The sequence below is a fragment of the Coregonus clupeaformis genome, chromosome 11 (genome assembly GCF_020615455.1).
Source record: "Coregonus clupeaformis isolate EN_2021a chromosome 11, ASM2061545v1, whole genome shotgun sequence".
Lineage (NCBI taxonomy): Eukaryota > Metazoa > Chordata > Actinopteri > Salmoniformes > Salmonidae > Coregonus > Coregonus clupeaformis.
The window spans coordinates 29,946,193-29,968,807 of record NC_059202.1 but is presented as its reverse complement, the minus strand read 5'-3'; the positions used below and the strand labels follow the sequence as shown (position 1 = coordinate 29,968,807).

The 22,615-nt window shown below is 45.7% G+C and overlaps 1 protein-coding gene across 1 annotated transcript in view; it reads left to right on the top strand.

Annotated features, from left to right (window-relative positions):
* LOC121577132 (A disintegrin and metalloproteinase with thrombospondin motifs 20-like) overlaps positions 1–22,615 on the top strand; it is a 142,054-nt gene that overhangs the window by 47,458 nt on the left and 71,981 nt on the right. Inside the window, exons 9-11 of the mRNA XM_041890920.1 lie at positions 7,158–7,304; positions 13,923–14,064; positions 14,922–15,026. Of these exons, the coding sequence (XP_041746854.1) occupies positions 7,158–7,304; positions 13,923–14,064; positions 14,922–15,026 (394 nt within the window). The remainder of the gene's footprint in view (positions 1–7,157; positions 7,305–13,922; positions 14,065–14,921; positions 15,027–22,615) is intronic.

The window sequence follows — 22,615 nt, the reverse complement described above, 5'->3', positions numbered from 1 at the left end:
AAGTCATTGTAGGGACAAGTACATATCAAATGTATGGAATTTAGTGGGGCCGGAGCACAATTCATTATCAAAAGCTGAATGATGTGAGTTCTCCAAAGCTGACTTGTCCCCCAGCCTGTCCCAAACATTACCCCTAAAGACCTGAACCGTATAAAATAGAGCTCATCACAATGTGGCCATACTATACTGCATAATATAGCACTGTTATGATAACAGCGCTCCCCACTTGGGCCTGTTTTCATAACACACGGATGTCACCACGTATGAATGGAAAGAGAAGCCGTATGCTTTGTGGCCAGATGACCAAGTCACAACATATAGTATAACCCAAACTCTCACAAGCCTCCATGTATTCTAAACAAATCACCATAACATAACTTGGTATAAATGATGTATTTCTCTCTCTCGCTCTCTTCTCTCCCTGATGGTGAAGGTGACAGCTTTACGTTCCTTCCGCTCTGGCCAGTTGTTGTTTGTTAGTAAATGGAGCCAGTGTGAGGCATTGGGTTAAGAAAGACAATTATTCTCCTTCCCCATCAGTCAGGCTCAGTGCCGCTCCTCACACATTCCTCCAGAGAGGCAGGGCTGGCTCTTTGGGTCTAACGAACAGAAACCAGCCCTCCTGTGTGGATCTGTTTATGCTGAAGTTCAAACAGCTGGCCTGGCAGTTGGCTTTCCCTCTTGGTGTGTTTAATCGCTGGGCTGCGTTCACAAGCCCCTCTCCTGAGTGTGATGGCTCCCAGTGCTCTACTCTCTGTAGTGACAGGGCTAGGATGTTGCTGCTGTGAGGTTGTTACCATCTTTCTCTCTCTGTCAGTGATGACAAAGCCTGTTGCTGCAGTCCCTAAGGTTTTATTTATGTTCTCCCCCAAGTCATACGGATCCCATTCAGGTCATTTTCTTCACTGTGATACACCCTTATTTATGGGGTGTAAAGACATGATTTGGAGGGATGGCTATGATGGTCTCATCTGTTTTGGATGCAGCTTGTTTTGTTTCAACTCAATGAGAGGAGTCTGACTGTAGAGACAGTAAACTGTATGTTACAACTGGGGAAGATAATGATGTACTGTATGCACTTAAGACATCAACTGAGCAACTCAGCAAATCTCCCTCCTGAGATCCCATTTCCCTGACTGAACACAGTCCGTATATCTCTCTCAGACAGACAGAGAGCTAGGTCACTACAAACCCCACTCTACAGTAATTTACAACTTCATCAATACAATAGAAAAAAATGAAAACGCTTCCCCCTGCCACCCCCACCTGCTCCTGCAGTAAACACCACGCAGCTGTGTGTGTGTGTGCATATTTAGGACGACCTCATCCCTCCACTAAAAGCACACACAGCCAGTTGAGGACAGACAGGACATCCACTCAGCTCAGCACAGCACAGTACAGCACAGTCCAGCAGCTAGGGCTGTTGCGGTGACCATATTACCGCCACATCGGCAGTCATGAGTCATGACCGCAGTAAAATTCCACGTGACCATTGAGTAACGTAATCTCCTTTTATGCACGCACTCTGGACATGCGTTGTTAGTACCCAATTTGCTAACGACCATCAGGTCCTAATGGCCTGGTACTCAGGGCTCTATTGTCCCTTTAACCACTCTGACGTCAATGCAAATGCAATCGAAAATCACATCAAACACTTATCATCAAAACAGTATTAAAACTCACCTCACTGTGATAATACATTTGAAGAAAGAAGTTCAACAGCAGGTTGAAACTGAGTGGAAAACATGCTCATTGTGGATGTTGTTTCAAAGCTTAACAATGAAATGGACAGCGCTTTCTAAGGTGATGATTAATTCAAAACACCCATACGCATATTACAGCTTATGCATACGCATAATTGAGCCCAAGCCCCAAAAAATACCTGAATTAAAATGATGACTGTGCCTTATACAATACATAGCCTACCGCATACTACACATGGCTGAAAAACATAAAAACAAAACTGATTTAAGATGTCTTTGGTACATACTTTAACTGGTCTAACCTATACTCCAGAATTAAACAATTTAGAGTAATCGCCATTCAGTGTGGACTGTATTATTATGCATACTGGATGGACTGGATACCTTATGCTACGCTCCAAAATGTATATCCATGAATCTGGGAAATAATGTATAGCCCTAGGCAATGCTGTTGGTTCAGGGTGGCTTACAGGTACTATAATTATAGGTCTTTAAAAAAAGTGTATAGCCTAGTAATAGGGAGATTTTTATATTTTCATAATTCATTGGGTGGCACATTACCTTTAGCTATACAGAATATCTCACCACCATGCGTTTCCATCTCTCCTTTATTCCTTTCTTGAGCATGCAGCGGGGCTGTCAACAGTTTAGTGAAATATGTTTCGTTGCGAAAACATGTTACTATCGATGTTCCCGAACAGATTTCACTTGGTTTCCCAAATGAAGCACTGGGTGGCTGCAGGAACAGGGTTGGAGAGCCCATAACATACAGAGTTTGGGCGGAATATCACCTATCACGCAGCGAGAGCATGCTCCTCAAACAGTTGTTGATGAGTGAAATAAGTGTTCTTGTATATATTTCTCAGCTGCTCATATTAAGCACAGCTCCGCTTGTGATGGGTGAGTTGAAGGAGTCAGGCGCAGGAGGGTAAATCACAGAATAACAGGATGTATTCCGGAAAACAGAGTTACGCAGTAATGCGTCAAAACAGTCCAGTGCGCAAAACAGGCGCACTGGAACCAACAGTGCACACGGGGAAAATAATCTGGCGATACAAAATAAAAGGAGCTCCACCGAGCTTCACTATCCTCACAATAAACAATCACACACAAAGATAAGGGGGCAGAGGGAACACTTATACAGGTACTGAGGAGTGTGATGAACCAGGTGTGTGTAATGAACAAGACAAAACCAATGGAATGATGAAATGAGGAGCGGCAGTGGCTAGAAGGCCGGTGACGACGAACGCCGAAGCCTGCCCGAACAAGGAGAGGCGGCAGCTTCGGAGGGAGTCGTGACATCGCTATAAAACCGAAGTAGCCTACCAGGCATCATTGAAAAACGGACCGGCAGGAAGAGAAGATTAATTTGATAATAGTCTGATTGGTGAAAATATGATCACTTGATGAGAGAACAGCTGTGCAGCCTGAGGCAAGGAACAGAGCGCAAGCTTTTTTGTGACTTTCTCAAATCATCAATAGTCTATATAGTCGCATCATGCAGCCCATATATGTTTTGACTTCTAAGACATTCTAAGGTTTGTATCATTCACAACTAAAGTTGTCAAATAACTCAAAATCTAGCGTATAGGACCTGTTTTAAATGATCACTTTTACGCTCAACATAGCCAGTTCATATGCACACTCGTTCCGGAATGGGAAAAATATCCTTTCTATTATATTCAGCTCAGTTCAATTATATTCTTCTTACTATAAAAGCATATCTTGTCAGCTAAATGAACAAGCCTACAGCCTATTGCATGGAGCATAGCCAGATAACATACAGTAGGCCAACTCGTATTCTGTTCATCGGAAATATATTTTCTTCATATCATAATGTTTCTTTAGACCTGACTAAATAAATAATGGATTTATTGTGATGGTGTGTGTTAAATAGATTTATTAGACTTTTAAATATAGATGTTCCAAAGGCACGCATCAGCGGCTTGTATGCGTGGAAGCCTGAAGATGCTAAACGTGTTTATGTTAATTGCCGGTCAATTACCGTGAGACCGGTAGTCTTTTGCATGACAATAACCGGCTGAAAATATGTCATGAGCGCCACAGCCCTACATCAAAAAGATGAGAAACTTTATAAGACTATTCACTATTTAGCTGCTAGAATTAATTCAATCTGAGATGTAACGTGTCAAAGGCCCACATCTCTACAGTCATGGTCAAAAGTTTTGAGAATGACACAAATATTAATTTTCACAAAGTCTGCTGCCTCAGTTTTTATGATGGCAATTTGCATATACTCCAGAATGTTATGAAGAATGATCAGATGAATTGCAATTAATTGCAAAGTCCCTCTTTGCCATGAAAATGAACTTAATCCCCCAAAAACATTTCCACTTCATTTCAGCCCTGCCACAAAAGGACCAGCTGACATCATGTCAATGATTTTCTCGTTAACACAGGTGAGAGTGTTTTGACGAGGACAAGGCTGGAGATCACTCTGTCATGCTGATTGAGTTAGAATAACAGACTGGAAGCTTTAAAAGGAGGGTGGTGCTTGAAATCATTGCATTGTTCTCCCTCTGTTAACCATGGTTACCTGCAAGGAAACACGTGCCGTCATCATTGCTTTGCACAAAAAGGGCTTCACAGGCAAGGATATTGCTGCTAATAAGATTGCACCTAAATCAACCATTTATCGGATCATCACGAACTTCAAGGAGAGAGGTTCAATTGTTGTGAAGAAGGCTTCAAGGCGCCCATGAAAGTCCAGCAAGCGCCAGGACCGTCTCCTAAAGTTGATTCAGCTGCGGGATCGGGGCACCACCAGTGCAGAGCTTGCTCAGGAATGGCAGCAGGCAGGTGTGAGTGCATCTGCACGCACAGTGAGGTGAAGACTTATGGAGGATGGCCTGGTGTCAAGAAGGGCAGCGAGGAAGCCACTTCTCTCTAGGAAAAACATCAGGGACAGACTAATATTCTGCAAAAAGGTACAGGGATTGGACTGCTGAGGACAGGGTTAAAGTCATTTTCTCTGATGAATCCCCTTTCCGATTGTTTGGGGCATCCGGAAAAAAAGCTTGTCCGGAGAAGACAAGGTGAGCGCTACCATCAGTCCTGTGATGCCAACAGTAAAGCATCCTCAGACCATTCATGTGTGGGGTTGCTTCTCAGCCAAGGGAGTGGGCTCAATCACAATTTTGCCTAAGAACACAGCCATGAATAAAGAATGGTACCAACACATCCTCCGAGAGCAACTTCTCCCAACCATCCAAGAACAGTTTGGTGATGAACGATGCCTTTTCCAGCATGATGGAGCACCTTTCCATAAGGCAAAAGTGACAACTAAGTGGCTCGGGGAACAAAACATCAACAATTTGGGTCCATGGCCAGGAAACTCCCCAAACCTTAATCCCATTGAGAACTTGTGGTCAATCCTCAAGAGGCGGGTGGACAAACAAAACCCCACAAATTCTGACAAACTCCAAGCATTGATTATGCAAGAATGGGCTGCCATCAGTCAGGATGTGGCCCAGAGGTTAATTGACAGCATGCCAGGGCAGATTGCAGAGGTCTTGAAAAAGAAGGGTCAACACTGTAAATATTGACTCTTTGCATTACTTAATGTAATTGTCAATAAAAGCCTTTGACACTTATCGAATGCTTGTAATTATACTTCAGTATACCATAGTAACCAAAAATATCTAAAAACACTGAAGCAGCAAACTTTGTGAAGATCAATACTTGTGTCATTCTCAAAACCTTTGACCACGACTGTACATCGTAGTGCCAGGTCATGTTCATTGAAGACCATTGCTTAAAAAAAAAGATGTTTAGTTGTCACATACATGTCCCTGACTGAGTCTGTAATACCAACATGTTTCAAGCAGACCACCATAATCCCTGTGCCCAAGGACACTACGATAACCTGCCTAAATGACTACCGACCCATAGCACTCACGTCTGTAGCCATGAAGTGCTTTGAAAGGCTGGTCATGGCTCACATCAACACCATTATCCCAGAAACCCTAGACCCACTCCAATTTGCATACCGCCCCAACAGATCCACAGATTATGCAATCTCTATTGCACTCCACACTGCCCTTTCCCACCTGGACAACAGGAACACTTACGTGAGAATGCTATTCATTGACTACAGCTCAGCGTTCAACACCATAGTGCCCTCAAAGCTCATCACTAAGCTAATGATCCTGAGACTAAACACCTCCCTCTGCAACTGGATCCTGGACTTCCTGACAGGCCGCCCCCAGGTGGTAAGGGTAGGTAACAACACATCTGCCACGCTGATCCTCAACACGGGGGCCGCTCAGGGGTGCGTGCTCAGTCCCCTCCTGTACTCCCTGTTCACCCATGACTGCATGGCCAGGCACGACTCCAACACCATCATTAAGTTTGCCGACGACACAACAGTGGTATGCCTGATCACCGAAAACGATGAGACAGCCTATAGGGAGGAGGTCAGAGACCTGGCCGTGTGGTGCCAGGATAACAATCTCTCCCTCAACGTGATCAAGACAAAGGAGATGATTGTGGACTACAGGAAAAAAAGAGGACTGAGCACGCCCCCATTCAAATCGACGGGGCTGTAGTGGAACAGGTTGAGAGCTTCAAGTTCCTTGGTGTCCACATCACCAACAAACTATCATGGTCCAAACACACCAAGACAGTCGTGAAGAGAGCACGACAAGGAGACTGAAAAGATTTGGCATGGGTCCTCAGATCCTCAAAAAGTTATACAGCTGCACCATCGAGAGCATCCTGACTGGTTGCATCACCACCTGGTATGGCAACTACTCGGCCTCCGACCGCAAGGCACTACAGAGGGTAGTGCGTACGGCCCAGTACTTCACTGGGGCCAAGCTTCCTGCCATCCAGGACCTCTATACCAGGCGGTGTCTGGCCCTAAAAATTGTCAAAGACTCCAGCCACCCTAGTCATAGACTGTTCTCTCTGCTACCTTACGGCAAGCGGTACTCAACTAGCCGGTGCCCCCGCACATTGACTCTGTACCGGTACCCCCCTGTATATAGCCTCCCTACTGTTATTTTATTTTACTGCTGCTCTTTAGTTATTTGCTTTTATTTTTTTTACTTAACACTTTTTTTATTTTGCTTTGCATTGTTGGTTAAGGGCGCATTTCACTGTAATGTCTACACCTGTTGTATTCGGCGCATGTGGCAAATAAAATTTGATTTGATTTGATTTACACCGGATAGGTGCAATAAAATGTGGTGTTTTACAGGGTCAGCCATAGCAGTAAGGCTTCCCTGGAGCAAATTAGGGTAAAGTACCTTGCTCAAAGACACATCAGCAGATTTTTCACGTTGTCGGCTCAGTTATTCAAACCAGCAACCTTTCGGTTACTGGCCCAACGCTCTAACCAGCTAGGCTATCTGATCCACTGAGCAGCCGTCCCCCCTTCTTCCTAATCGCTCTCTGTGTGTGTGTGTTCCCTTCCTCCCTCCTCCTCGGCAGGTTCAACATGCCCCATGATGACAACCCCAAATGCAGGGAGGCAGGCATGAAGCACCAGTATCACGTCATGGCGCCCACCCTCAACTACGACACCAGCCCCTGGTCCTGGTCCAAGTGCAGCCGCAAGTACATCACTGAGTTTCTGGAGTAGGTACCTCGCGCTCCGTCCCTTTTTCTGTAATGTAAGAATACTGTTCCGGACACAGTAATTGTCCTAATGTACACATTTTCACAAACATACAGATCATTATACAGATAAATATATCCTTTTTTTTTTTTTAGATACATGAGTCACTGTAATAAAACATTCTAATACCTTCCTTTTTTATAGAAAATGCAAGACAAATAACATTAGCAAAAAGCAAACTCTGCTACCTTCTCCAAAAGGGAGAATGTAGAGCAGGCCAGTGTAAACTGTCTCCACTGTGTTATTCCCTGGTGTGAGACAGTATTTCCTGTTTGAAGCAGGGGTCTTCCTAGGGTGACCTGAGCGATTGATCCTACCCTGCTCCTCCTCTGTCTCTGCACTCAGGCAGAACCAGCTCTCGAGATGCTGGACAAACAGTAATTTAGTCAGTGGTGTGCATTCCCCGTAAAAACGCTAACACAAGGCAACGGCTCATTCAGCAGGCTCCAAAGCCAAGCGGTGGCCACCAACCTCTTCTGAAGAACTTCCCTTTAAGATGGGAAATGTCCGTTATAATTAGATTTTTCCTGGATGTGACCCTTTGATCTCTCCTCCCGCTTTGTTGATTGTGAGCAGCCACAAAAGTCCTCCTTGTTGATGAGTTGCATCTTGAGAAGTGAGCAGTCTTTTCCGGGCGAACGCCTCCTATCGAGGCTGTAAGGTTACATGCCCACCCCGCTGCTGTGCTGCATAGTTTCCTACCAGCAGATGAATCCATCCATCCAGCTTTGAGTGGTTGGTTTGGAAAATTAGAAACACAAGAAAAAGGAAACTCCTATTCATTTTTTACTGCAGAATATTTCTGTCTATATGTCAGCTGTGTTAGACAGGCTGAGTGTTCAGGCACTCGATGTGTGAGTGGGAGGTAAATGTCAATGGCTGTGAACGAAATGTTCCATGCTGCATGAAGAGGATGGCTGATTTGTTTAACAGTGGTAATATTTATGAACAGTTCTGTGTGGCTGTGGAGAGGAGCAGAGGTGGGAAAGGCAGGCCCCTGAGAGCGAGGCCCACTGCTTTTGAAGTCTGCATGACTTCAACAATGAGGAGTATTGATCCAAACGGCACCTCCACTCTCCACTTAGCTTACCTGGTCAAGTACCTCACTGTTTTGACTACCAATTCTTCTCTGAGAGCACTCTAATGCACAACACTCTCCTGTCAACTTAAACATAGAGCGACACTACCTCTCAACCCCTCTTCTGGAGCCAACCCCCCTCGTTCTCATTTCTGTGTCTGTGTAATATGGTGAACTCCCATTGGCTGCACACCTGAGAGCTGAGTGAAAAGTGTCTTTGGTGTTCTTGGTGTTATTATGTGTAGGCCGTGATATAGACACCATTCATTCCGCTCCTGGCAGTCCGCCAGCCGGTTTAAGCCACTAAACCTATATAAAGATAAAATGCAAATCTCTCTGTGTTGCCACCCACTAATTGATGTGTACACTTGTGTTGATACTACATAATCATTAGTACCGACAAAGCCTATAATTTTCCATTCCAATGCCAGGGGCCCACATTGGGAATGATCCTAACCACACAAACATCAGATGTCTTGCTATCCAAAATAGTTCCATTTAAATACTTTTTTCTCATGTTTTGGTAAAAATAAATGTATATTTATGTCCTCAATTAATTCAAGATGCGTCATCTGTGAAAATAACCTTTTGATGACTACTTATTTTCCAGTTATTTCTGTGTTACAATGGTAATGGTTGCGGTATATCTCCCTATGAAAAGGGGAATCACTACACTACTGTTTGCATTGAGTTTATTACAACTGTGCAACAGGGATGTGCTGTGTCATTCAATACCCTGCGTCGGTCATAAAATCTGACATATGAGCAACCTCATAGCAGCTACCATCTCACGGGAAACACAGTCAGCCTTTATGGAACTCATTACAGAGTAGCTTCTTATGACAAACTCTGAGAGATAACTATAAGTCATTTTCTAAATAAACTCACTTTAAAGAAGCCTCCCAATGGTTGCCAGGTGTAGAACCTCTGTTGGTGCCAGAGGGGAGTCGCATCGCCTGTCTCGGGCTCCTCTGTTTCGCCTAAAAAATTGCATGCCTAATAAAATAATTGCTGCTTTTTCCCCCCATATCCATCCTGTTTTTCATCATAGGCCCATAGGGTTTCTGGAGTTCTCATTAGACGATGACAACCTGGTGAAAGACGCTTCAATATGGGGCATCATCTCTTCTCATTCTTCTGGACTCTGACAGACAAACAGACCACTACCTTATAGCTTCAATATGGGGCATCTCTCCCTCCCTCTTCTTCTCATGGCCCTGAAGAACTGACTGATCTCATCATAGCTTTCATAATTTGTCTCTTCCCTGCTCATTGTTAGACAAACTCATTCCACCAAGCGCTTGTAGTCTTTTTGGGATACAAAACAAAGGGTTCCCTTTCAGTCGGTCACTCTGTGTAACATACTATGGGGAGTCAACGACCAATCATATTCACCTGAAAACTGAAATCATACCCAACGGGCCAATGAATGCCGAGCCCGCCCTCGGAAGCTCCGCCTTCCTGGCTATAATACCGGGGCTCGCATCCATTTCCTCAATTCTTCGCTCTTCAGCTCGCCTGAAGGAAGAACATGTCACGCAATTTACAAGTGTTTCAAGCCCACCAAGACTACGAGATTCAGCTCTGACTTAGGTGTCTGTTAGTGAGGAGAGAGTACTCGTCCCCCTAGATGTTGCGAGTTTTGGGTCTTGGTATCGGTTTTTGTGTTTGCTAAAAGCTACCACTTTCTGCTCTGCTTGTGTAGCTAATTGCTTCCTTCCTTGGGTAAGATTTGTGTTTGCTAAAAACCCAATACTTTCTGCTCTGCTTGTGTAGCCAATGCTTCTTTGAGCAAGATGGCCAGTGGTAAGAGTTCAAAAACGAACCTCCCACCCTGCCCTAGGGCATGTGGTTTCACAATGAAAATTAAAGATACTCACCGGTGCTGTCCTGTTTGCTGGGGGTGGAAACACGCTCAGGAGGCTTTGGCTTGGACCAGTAGCAGTGGTGGTCGGAGTAGATAGGGGTGTCATCCCAGCTGAGTGAGGCTCATTACGGTTTCTCTGGCAGTGTTCAGGGTCCGGATTCCGGGGATGATATACTTTCCTTGGTTGGCTCTGGAGGGTTTTCAGAGTGTGAATCAGATGGTGCGGTGCGGTGCCAGGAGATCAGAGTATTGGCCTATCTGGATGATTGGCCGGTCGTAGCGAGAGTCAAGAGAACAGGTGGAGCTCCACACTGCCACGTTGGTTTCCCATATTCAGACTCTGTGGTTCATAGTGAATCACAAGAAAAGTTGTTTGACTCCACAGGGTGATCACGACAGACGCATCCTTACTGAGAAAACACTAATTGTCGTCTGTTCTTCTCAATGAGGGATCCGGGTGCTCCGTTGGGAATGGATGCTTTGGCATCTCAGTGGCCTCGGACCCTGCTCTATGCGTTTCCTCCGGTGGACCTGATTCAGGCCATCGTGGAGAGAGTCCATCAGGAGGGTCTGTTGTTGATTCTGGTGGCTCCCCGTTGGCCCAGACAACCCTGGTTCCTGGAGATCATCCGCCTGTTGGGCGGGGACCCGTGAAGGGTTCCGTGTAGTCGGGATCTATTGTCCCAGGCGCACAGGAGAGTTTGGCACCCATGAACGTGATTACGACTATACAGTTGGTGCGTGCGCCCTCTACGAGAGAGTTGTATAAATATAAGTGGTGTGTGTTTGAGGGTTGGTGTCAGGTTAAAGGAGTTTCTCCTGTTCAGAGCTCTTTGGTGGACATTTTGATGTTCTTGGAAGAGCTTTTTGAGCAGGGCCTTTCTTTTTCTGCATTGAACGTTTATGTGGCAGCCATCTCTGCGTGTCATGTAGGAATTTATGGCTCTACCCCGGGGTCTCATCTTCTGGTGGTGCGGTTCCTGAAAGGCGTGCGTCAGCTCAGACCAGTGTCAAAGCTAATGGCACCAAAACAGGACCTGTCTTTGATCCTGGACGCTCTGTGAGACTCCGTTTGAACCATTGGAGTCTGTGGACCTGAAGGTCCTTTCCTGTAAGACTGCCCTGCTCATGGCCTTGGCGTCGGCCAAGCGTGTTCGCGATCAGCACATCCTTCCTGTTTGGAGTTAGCACCTGGCGACTCCAAAGTGATGTTACGTCCTAATGCAGCTTTTGCTCCCAAGGTTATGCTTATGTCTTACAGGTTCTGGCTTTCGAACTTTCCCTTTCTCACCTCCTCCATTTGCATCCAGTGAACAACGAATGTTGCATGGCTTGTGTCTGGTGTGTGCTTTATGCACATATATGGATAGGACCAAGGATATCCGCGTTTGTGGCCAGCCTTTTGTCTGTTTCAGTAATCCAGCTCGGGGTAAGGCGCTTTTTAAGCAGCGTCTTTCTTATTGGATTGTGGACGCTATCTCCCTGGCATATGACAGCAAAAGACAAGGGTTGCCTAGCGGTGTGCGTGCTAACTCCACTAGGGGTGTGGTGGCGTCTTGGGCATTGTTCAGGGGCATGACGATTGGTGATATCTGTGCTGAAGCGAGTTGGGGTTCCTGACATACCTTTGTGAGGTTTTATCGCTTGAATGTAACTGCTCCCAGTGTGGCTTGGGGTGCGGCAGCACGTAAAGTGCACATTATCAAGGTTACCACCGTTTCCTGTGTATTTGAGCCTTGGGCTGCCGTGGCAGTGTGCGAGTACACAGTTTCCAGGTTACTGCAGGTTTCCTGTGGGTTTGAGCCTTGGACTTCCGTGGTTCATCAACTCTGGTCGATGCTATGCAGCGCGCGTGTGCGCTTTACCAAGTCACGACAGGTGTTCTGTTGTTTTGGACTTGTGGTTCTTTGTACGAGTTCTAACATTTCAGGCTCGCAAGGTAAGTATTGTTCTTGGAACCGTGGGGTCTATGGACTTGGGCTGTAGTGGCAGCGTGTTAGTGTGCATAGCCAAGCAGCAGGTTCTGGTTCCCTATATGGTGCTCTGACAGTTCAGGCCTTGTGAGGCTCTGACAAGCTTCTTGGGTAGGTATTAGGGAAAAAGGTGTCTTCTGTAACCCTTTTTTGGAGCCGGTGAAACCTGTGTGTTTTGGCTGCCGTGGGTCTCCTAGTTTGGTACCCTCTGAGCCGGCTTGGGGCGTGTTTGTGTGTCCCCATAGTATGTTATACCGAGTGACTGACTGAAAGGGAATTAATATAACTACTGTTCCCTGAAGGAGGGAACGAGGTATAACATATTTTGGCCTTGCGCTGTCAGGGGATTTGGGCTTGCTGAAAAACAGTACTGAATTTAGGAAATGGGATGCGAGCCCCGGTATTATAGCCAGGAAGGCGGGGCTTCCGAGGGAGGGCTCGGCATCCATTGGCCCGTTGGGCGTGATTTCTTCAGGTGAATATGATTGGTCGGTGACTCCCCATAGTATGTTATATCTCGTTCCCTCCATCAGGGAACAGTAGTTATATTCATAACTGTACGTTTCTTACAGTTTGTCTGTGTGGAAATGAAAGAAAACCGCAGCGGTAACACAAGTTAAGCCCTGGTAATTACGGTCCTCCTCATATCAGCTGGTGGTGTACTGTAGTGTACACACACACACACACACACACACACACACACACACACACACACACACACACACACACACACACACACACACACACACACACACACACACACACACACTGTAGTCTGTATGTAACAGGTGTTTGAGCTCCACACAGGGTACAAATTGGAAGAGCAGCGTCAACATGTCATATAATTACACACATTATAGGCTACACTGTTTCATCCCCAGTTTCCTTTTTGTTTTGTGTTGCAAAGTAAATAGAGGAGAAACATCTTTTGAGGAATTTATATTTGGTGAATGGTGTTTGACTACGTTTTGTGACCATGCTTTTAAGCACGTCTGAAGGTTAGTGCTTAATTCAGTGTTTTGGGTACATAGCCCTACATACATTTTGTCCAGCTGTGCTTTTGTTGTATTTTTCTGTGCTGTAGGGGTAGGGTGTGTCTGACATGCAATCTGTCATTATAATAGTTATGGTGAACTAGCCTGATTTATGCTGGATAACTCAATGAAGGTGCTTTATTTGTCCAAATCTGTTTGCTTTGTGCACAGAGAAATGTCTGTTGAATAAACATGTGGTTGGGATAGCTTTGTGTCTGCATGGAAATGCAGCTTTATTCCCTCTGTATGATGCCTGGCTCCGGTTTCATAGTGACAGCATTAACTAATATTACATTTCACTGAGGGGAAGTGGTATCAGTCTCACTGTTAGGTAACATCACACATCAGACCAGACCACCCACACGGGACAAAGTGATGTGTACATCTGAGTATCATCACTCCTGGATGGTGACACAGAGATGTTTATTTTGGGATTATGAATAACAAAGAGATGACATCATCCTGACTATTCTGTTGTACTGTATGAATCTTGACTGATGAAGCTATGAAGGTCTTTGCGTGATGAAGCTTTTATGTGTGCTTATTTACTGCTTGTGTGTGTGTGTGTGCGTGCGTGTGAATGTGTGCATACGTGCATATTTATGTGTGTATGTGTTACCTTTCAGCACAGGGTACGGAGAGTGCCTGTTGGATGAGCCAGTGATCAGGACCTACGAGCTACCCAACCACCTTCCTGGTCAGATCTACAACGCCAACCGACAGTGTGAGCTCATGTTTGGCCCCGGATCCATGGTCTGCCCTTACATGGTGAGCCAGGTTTAATTCCTCACAACAAGGTGTCTCTCAAGGTATGTCCCAAATGGCACCCAATTCCCTATATAGTGCACTATATAGAGAATAAGGTGCCATTTGGGACGTAAACTCAGTCTCTCTATTATCTCCGTAAAAGTGTCCTCAACCAAACCCCCTATGGATAATGATGTCATATGCTTCTGAGGTTCTAATGTGTCTTGTGTTGAGATGATGAAGTCATAATGTTATACAGTATAGACAACACTGTAGACAACACTGTACCCCAGTCAGTGTTTTTAATGAGCTGTCTGTATGACACACAGCTTTGGTGGTTTTATGAGACAATTAGCTTTGTTCAGGTTTAATAGGCTGCTGTGAGGCAAGCTGCTTTCCCTTCGAACAGAGCATACATTCTCATTTTGAACATGCTTTAAGACTGACTGGGGATGGAAGGAAGAAATGGTTCCCTTGCCAGTCACTTACCCTGTAGGCTCGGCCCGCTCTGGTCTGGTTGGAGACTTCTGGAGTACTGTGTGGCTAATCTGTAGTGATAGTAACAGCTGTCCAAGTGGCTAAAAAGTTACTGTCTGGTGTTCTAGTGGCTGAACTGTACATAAAGCCTGGTACACATCTCACTGGTACAGTACAGGTGGAAGAGTACTTAATACTGATCAGCACTGTAGAGCCTCCTGTCTGACTGTCAATATTAGGGATTTCTAGTTTGGGGTAAAACAGTTAAATGATTATCCTGCACTGGGGGTTTTGTAACAGTTGTATTGTAACAGTGTTTAATGCTCCCTTCCTCTCTCTGTTTCTCCGTCTCTCTCCCACATGTCTCTTTCTTCCCGCTCTCGCTGTCTCTTTCCACACAGAAACAGTGCAAGAGGCTTTGGTGTACGAGTGCTGAGGGGGACCATAAAGGGTGTCGGACACAGCACATGCCCTTGGCTGATGGGACAGACTGTGGACATGGAATGGTAGGACAGATTGCTTTATTTCTTCCATTGAAACCCGTAATTAAGTGTAAATTGATGGTACAATGACAAACACAGTGTATTATCTACTGTAGTAGATGCTCTTACAGTAAAACCACTGTTGATGTTTTGCCTTTCCATTATCAATGAGCATATTTCAAAGACAACGTTCAACTCTGTATGAAATGAATCATGACATTCTCCTTGTCTGGAACTGACAGTAGTTCTCATGTTGAGTAGGGACTGTTTGTACACTTCTTTCACTACAGATGTAGGATCTTAATATGTGCCAGCTTGCTACAGCAGGAAAAAAATCCTTCAGCAACAGGAAATGTTAATTATTATGTGCATTATAATTAATGGACATTTTTGTAGGGATTGTAGGGCTGGGTGATATGGCCTGAAAATCGTATCTCTATTTTTTCAAACTAAGCTTTGTTGCACAATTAAAGCTCAATACACTGCATTTCCAACAGTAGGGAATAATCTAATGAATTCAGGGCTTGTAAAATGTATACCTAGGCTAAATATAAGCCTTCAACCCTAATTATTTAATTATTTGATCAAAATAGTTTAACCTGCTTTTTTTGCAATAATCACTGATCTGGCTTTCAAGTTACACATTTTTGTTGTTGTTTTTGTTGTTTTTGTTACAAATTTAACCAGAACCATTCACAATGCACATCCACTAATAATGACCAACTTCTGGTAACAGGCATTATAGAAAATTAACACAGGTCTCATAAACAATCTCTCAAACACAGGCCCACCTGCTGGTGAGTAGCCAGCTAATCTTTATATTTAAAGACCAGCAAACTTAGATCTATTTGCTAACCAGGTAGAACAGTTGAACTGTTATGAATACACCCTCCTGTTTGTCTCCAACTGTCTGAACAACATAGCCTGTTCACTTTGTTTCGATTTTGAAATCAAGTGGCCTACCTGGATAAGAAGATTTCTCAGAATGAGAACGAGTTGCCAATTCCTTATATACAGTGGGGGAAAAAAGTATTTAGTCAGCCACCAATTGTGCAAGTTCTCCCACTTAAAAAGATGAGAGAGGCCTGTAATTTTCATCATAGGTACACGTCAACTATGACAGACAAAATTAGGAAAAAAAATCCAGAAAATCACATTGTAGGATTTTTAATGAATTTATTTGCAAGTTATGGTGGAAAATAAGTATTTGGTAATTAACAAAAGTTTCTCAATACTTTGTTATATACCCTTTGTTGGCAATGACACAGGTCAAACGTTTTCTGTAAGTCTTCACAAGGTTTTCACACACTTTTGCTGGTATTTTGGCCCATTCCTCCATGCAGATCTCCTCTAGAGCAGTGATGTTTTGGGGCTGTCGCTGGGCAACACGGACTTTCAACTCCCTCCAAAGATTTTCTATGGGGTTGAGATCTGGAGACTGGCTAGGCCACTCCAGGACCTTGAAATGCTTCTTACGAAGCCACTCCTTCGTTGCCCGGGCGGTGTGTTTGGGATCATTGTCATGCTGAAAGACCCAGCAATGTTTCATCTTCAATGCCCTTGCTGATGGAAGGAGGTTTTCACTCAAAATCTCACGATACATGGCCCCATTCATTCTTTCCTTTACACGGATCAGTCGTCCTGGTCCCTTTGCAGAAAAACAGCCCCAAAGCATGATGTTTCTACTCCCATGCTTCACAGTAGGTATGGTGTTCTTTGGATGCAACTCAGCATTCTTTGTCCTCCAAACACGACGAGTTGAGTTTTTACCAAAAAGTTATATTTTGGTTTCATCTGACCATATGACCATATGACATTCTCCCAATCCTCTTCTGGATTATCCAAATGCGCTCTAGCAAACTTCAGACGGGCCTGGACATGTACTGGCTTAAGCAGGGGGACACGTCTTGCACTGCAGGATTTGAGTCCCTGGCGGCGTAGTGTGTTACTGATGGTAGGCTTTGTTACTTTGGTCCCAGCTCTCTGCAGGTCATTCACTAGGTCCCCCCGTGTGGTTCTGGGATTTTTGCTCAGCGTTCTTGTGATCATTTTGACCCCACGGGGTGAGATCTTGCGTGGAGCCCCAGATCGAGGGAGATTATCAGTGGTCTTGTATGTCTTCCATTTCCTAATAATTGCTCCCACAGTTGATTTCTTCAAACCAAGCTGCTTACCTATTGCAGATTCAGTCTTCCCAGCCTGGTGCAGGTCTACAATTTTGTTTCTGGTGTCCTTTGACAGCTCTTTGGTCTTGGCCATAGTGGAGTTTGGAGTGTGACTGTTTGAGGTTGTGGACAGGTGTCTTTTATACTGATAACAAGTTCAAACAGGTGCCATTAATACAGGTAACGAGTGGAGGACAGAGGAGCCTCTTAAAGAAGAAGTTACAGGTCTGTGAGAGCCAGAAATCTTGCTTGTTTGTAGGTGACCAAATACTTATTTTCCACTATAATTTGCAAATAAATTCATAAAAAATCCTACAATGTGATTTTCTGGAGAAAAAAAATCTCAATTTGTCTGTCATAGTTGACGTGTACCTATGCTATGATGTCAATTACAGGCCTTTCTCATCTTTTTAAGTGGGAGAACTTGCACAATTGGTGGCTGTCTAAATACTTTTTTTCCCCAATGTAAATGTTCATTTTTATGCTCATTGCACATTTATAAAACACAGAGTAGACAGCTAGCACATAATATTCTGGCTAAAATGCAGCAATGATTATTGATACAGTCTGATTCCCTCTGTGAATTCTTGGATGTCTATGCAGTCAGTATAAACTCTTTGGCCACAGTTAGTCCTACTGTAGCTGCCCATGGAAATGTGGTCAGGTTATACCCCCAATGACTAACCTGAAGCTTGAGCATTCGCCTTAGCTAATAGGCCCCAACCCTCATCAAAACTCATGTTCTCACCTCCTTGGGATGTTAATTAGCACTGTTGCGGCGGGGTAGGAGGTGGGTGCATAGTGACAGGCACTGAGGGAGTGGCTGAGGGAAAGAGGGGTGAGATGGGGCTGGGTAGAAGGAGAAGTGAAGGCGCTGGGGGAAAGAGAGGGGTTAGACAGGGCCGGAGGAATGAGGGGTGATATGGGGCTAGGGAAGAGAGGGAGAGGGGAAGAGAGGAGGGGGAGAAGTGGAGGTGAAGGCGGGCCTTTGAAAGGAGATGCCGCCCGTCGTTCACAGTTGAGTCACCTTGCTGTGAACCTGTGACCCTAAAACCTCTTTAAAAGGCGGGTGAGTGGGTCAGTGGTCAGGCCGTAACAGAGTCCAAGGCTGAGGCCACACAGGGCCACGCTTCCTCTCCCTCCGCTCTGCTCTGCTCAGCTCACACAATAGACCTCACATCAATGATTCCAAAAAGGAGAAGAGGGGGGAGGAGGAGGAAAAGGAGGGAGAGGTGGGCTAGGGATGTTTGTTTGCATATGGTGGTGGTGGTGATGGGGTGAGGGAGAGGGGAACCTCTTCTACTTAACCCTTTCTCCCCAGGAGTCTCTCCAGAACAAAAAAAAACACAGTGTGTGCCCATGTAAGCCCAATATGTTCCACAATGTCTCTGTATTTGTTCTCTCTTCCATCCTGTTAAGGCTTGGATTACTAGACATCAAAAAAGAGAATTTAACTGGGGATGACTAAAATCTTAATCCAACAAAAACAGCTTCAGTATAATGTAACTGTCGTGGGATAGCAACTCTAAATACCTCTATGTCTCATTAACTGTGTTGGATTGTGGGAGACCATCTTGAGAGGACACTGTATTAGTTTGGTCATGCCTGATTGTTTGCCATGACGACCAGTATATATCCTATATCTTCTGTTTTATACCTTTTATACCTATGTGTTTAGAACATAATAAAATACTACAGGACATGACTTAACCCCGGAGTAAATTGCCACCAGATCCTGATTTAAATACAGATTTAAATTCTGGCTTGTTCCCAGAGTATCCACAATAGTATCCGGCTACATCACGTCTGGCTTTGGGACATACTCAAGTAAAATATTTTTGCTTTATGTACTTTAAATGCTAAAAACACAAAGGGTTTTTTCCTCTCTCTGGTGCCACCACCTTTGTTTCTGTTGCTGAGGGTTTGGTGTCATCTCCAGACGGGGGTTCTTTGGGGGAAGTTGAAAGAGGTGCACCCCGTTCCAGCGCTCACCTGCCTCTACTGGGTCCTTGTATGTGGAGAGTGTGGCTCTGCAGTGTGTGTGTGTGTGTGTGTGTGTGCATGCTCCCTCCCTCCCTCACTATGCTCTTTATCGCTTCCTCCCTCCCTCCCTCCCTCCCTCCCTCCCTCCCTCCCTCCCTCACTATGCTCTTTATCGCTACCTCCCTCCCTCCCTCCCTCCCTCCCTCCCTCCCTCCCTCCCTCCCTCCCTCCCTCCCTCTCTCTCTCCCTCCCTCACTATGCTCTTTATCACTATCTCCCTCCCTCCCTCTCTCCCTATGCTCTTTATCACTACCTCCCTCCCTCCCTCCCTCCCTCCCTCCCTTTCTCCCTCCCTCACTATGCTCTTTATCACTACCTCCCTCACTATGCTCTTTATCCCTCCCTCCCTCCCTCCCTCACTATGCTCTTTATCGCTCCCTCCCTCCCTCCCTCCCTCCCTCCCTCCCTCCCTCCCTCCCTCCCTCCCTCCCTCCCTCCCTCCCTCCCTCCCTCCCTCCCTCCCTCCCTCCCTCCCTACCTCCCTCCCTCACTACCTCCCTCCCTCCCTCCCTCCCTCCCTCTCTCACTATGCTCTTTATCGCTCCCTCCCTCCCTCACTATGCTCTTTTTCACTACCTCCTTCCCTCACTCCCTCCCTCCTTCCCTCACTCCCTCCCTCACTATGCTTTTTATATTTTTATCGCTACCTCCCTCCCTCACTATGCTCTTTATTTCTACCTCCCTCCCTCACTATGCTTTTAATCGCTACCTCCCCTCCCTCCCTCCCCTCCCTCACAATGCTCTTTATCACTACCTCCCTCCCTCCATCCCTCACTATGCTCTTTATCGCTCCCTCCCTCCCTCCCTCCCTCCCACTCCCTCCCTCCCTCCCTCCCTCCCTCCCTCCCTCCCTCCCTCCCTCCCTCCCTCCCTCCCTCCCTCCCTCCCTCCCTCTCTCACTATGCTCTTTATCACTACCTCCCTCCCTCCATCCCTCACTATGCTCTTTATCATTACCTCCCTCCCCTCCCTCACTATGCTCTTTATTGCTTCCTCCCCTCCCTCCCTCACTATGCTCTTAACGTTACCTCCCTCCCTCCCTCACTATGCTCTTTATCGCTACCTCCCTCCCTCCCTCTCTCACTATGCTATTTATCGCTCCCTCTCTCCCTCCCTCCCTCCCTCCCTCCCTCCCTCCCTCCCTCCCTCCCTCCCTCACTATGCTCTTTATCGCTACCTCCCTCCCTCCTTCCCTCCCTCCCTCCCTCACTATGCTCTTTATTGCTACCTCCCTCACTATGCTCTTTATCGCTACCTCCCCTCCCTCCCTCAATTTGCTCTTTATCGCTACCTCCCCTAACTCCCTCCCTCCCTCTCTCACTATGCTCTCTGTGTGCGGCATACCCTCTCCTAAATGCGGGGCGCTGGAGTAATATGGTCATGTGACCCTCGGCGGTGCCTCTGTCATCTGGCCCAGTGGGTCGTGTGCTAACGAGGGCATCCCATCAGTTGTTGTCTATAAATACCGCCACCGGCCTCCTCCTCCACCTCCTCCTCACATCTTCTTCAAAAGGGCCCTGCCTGCCTGCCTGTGTAGCTCTGGGTCCAACTAACACGTCAATCAGGGCCTGTCAGCCCAGGCAGCCCTGCCTGAATCTACAGGCCCTCTTTTTGAAGAAAACAGCCTGCCCTCCCTCTCTGCTTCTCTTATCACCACACAGGGCAGGCAGCTTCACAACAGCTTGGTGGGTGGCCCAACTTGAATTAAGCAAATGTGCTGTTGTTGTTGCCCACTAGTTATTAAGCACCCTGCCCAGTGTTTAGGTCTGAGTGTGTGGTTGAAGGAAAGCTCTGTTGAAGTTTTTTTTTGTGTGATTTGTTCTGCATGGTGCGATGGATGGAAATATCAATTGCGTTCCATTTCAAGACCATCAATTCTCCATTTTAGTTGAACTATAAAGTTTCCAGACTTCTTTTCGGAATGTTGTTTTGAATGACTCGTGTCAGTGAAAAGCTAGAGAGGAAGTCCTGGTTTTATTATTCTAGTCAGAACATTCCTCAGAACTACAACCTGTTCTCCTCTTGAGTCAGCCAATTAGAGAGAGATAGTGAGGTCTTGAAAAGCAGAGCCAGGCTGAGGCAGAATAGAATGTGTTGGCTGAGGCGGCGAGCGTTGGCTGAGGCGGCGAGTGTTGGCTTGGGCCCCTTGCAACCATACAGACTAGTGTCGTACGATGCTGCCTGTGAGCTCAGGCTCTGGAATCTCTGACTCGTATCAATGTCACTCTCTGCTAATCTCTGGGATGTTTCCACTTTACATCATCACAGACCTGTTGCTTTGGCTGAACAAGTGGATTATTGTTTTGCTAGCTCTCTCTGACATGTAATTTCTCTGTGTAATATTGTACAATAGTGATGGTAGCTTTCGGCGACTCAGGATGGATTTAATTTTGATTGGGTAGCAGGAGGTTGCTACATGACTGAGACAAATTGGGACGATAAAATACTTGTGATGAGGTGTGAATGACGGAGTCAGGCACAGGACGTAAAACACCGAAATCAAGAGTTTATTCAGTGTACAATAATGTAGCGCATATAGCGACAGAACGAAACTAGCACAAGGGAAAATCAACCTTGGCTGCATACAAGTAAAGAGCTCAACCGAGCTACTCACTCTCACAACGAACAATCACTCACAAAGGACAAGGGGGCAGAGGGAACACTTATACACAGACTAATGAGGGAATGAGTACTAGGTGTGTGTGATTGACAAGACAAGACAAGACAAGACAAATGGAGTGATGATAAATGGAGCAGTAGTGGCTAGTAAGCTGGTGACGACGAACGCCGAAACCTGCCCGAGCAAGGAGGAGGGGCAGCCTCGGCTGAATTCGTGACAATACTAAGCCCTTCTTCACGATGGAAGGTTTTTTAAGCATTCTCTATAATACATCATAACTTTTCTTCCTAGCTAACTTTCTGACTTTAATCAACATATTAAGACAATTTAATACCTGAACATCACTATCTGAAATTAACATTATAAAGCAAATATAAGGAAAAATCTGGAGAGGCAGATATCTACCTAAAGAGGAAGAGGGAGCCTAGTTGCGCAGGTCCCTTTGCATTTATGTAAAGAGTTATGGAATATTAGAATCCTATTGTCTTAACCTTTGTTATCTTCAAACTAGGTTTGACTCTGTCTATGTGAAATGAGAGAGGAACAAACACCAAAGGTAAAAGTATCTGTGAAGTACAGGTGAATGGAACAGCTGTCGGGCCAAACCACTAATTCAAACTAATGATAACCTTCCACTGCTGAGTAGAGAGGATGGTGTGAGGGGTTGAGGGGGTGGCTCTCAGCTTGTGGTTGCATCATCCCTCTAAGCCCCTCTCTCACCTCTTAGAACACAAGGAAGAGAGGAGATACCTTTTTCCCATGATGTTTCACATTTCTCCACTGAA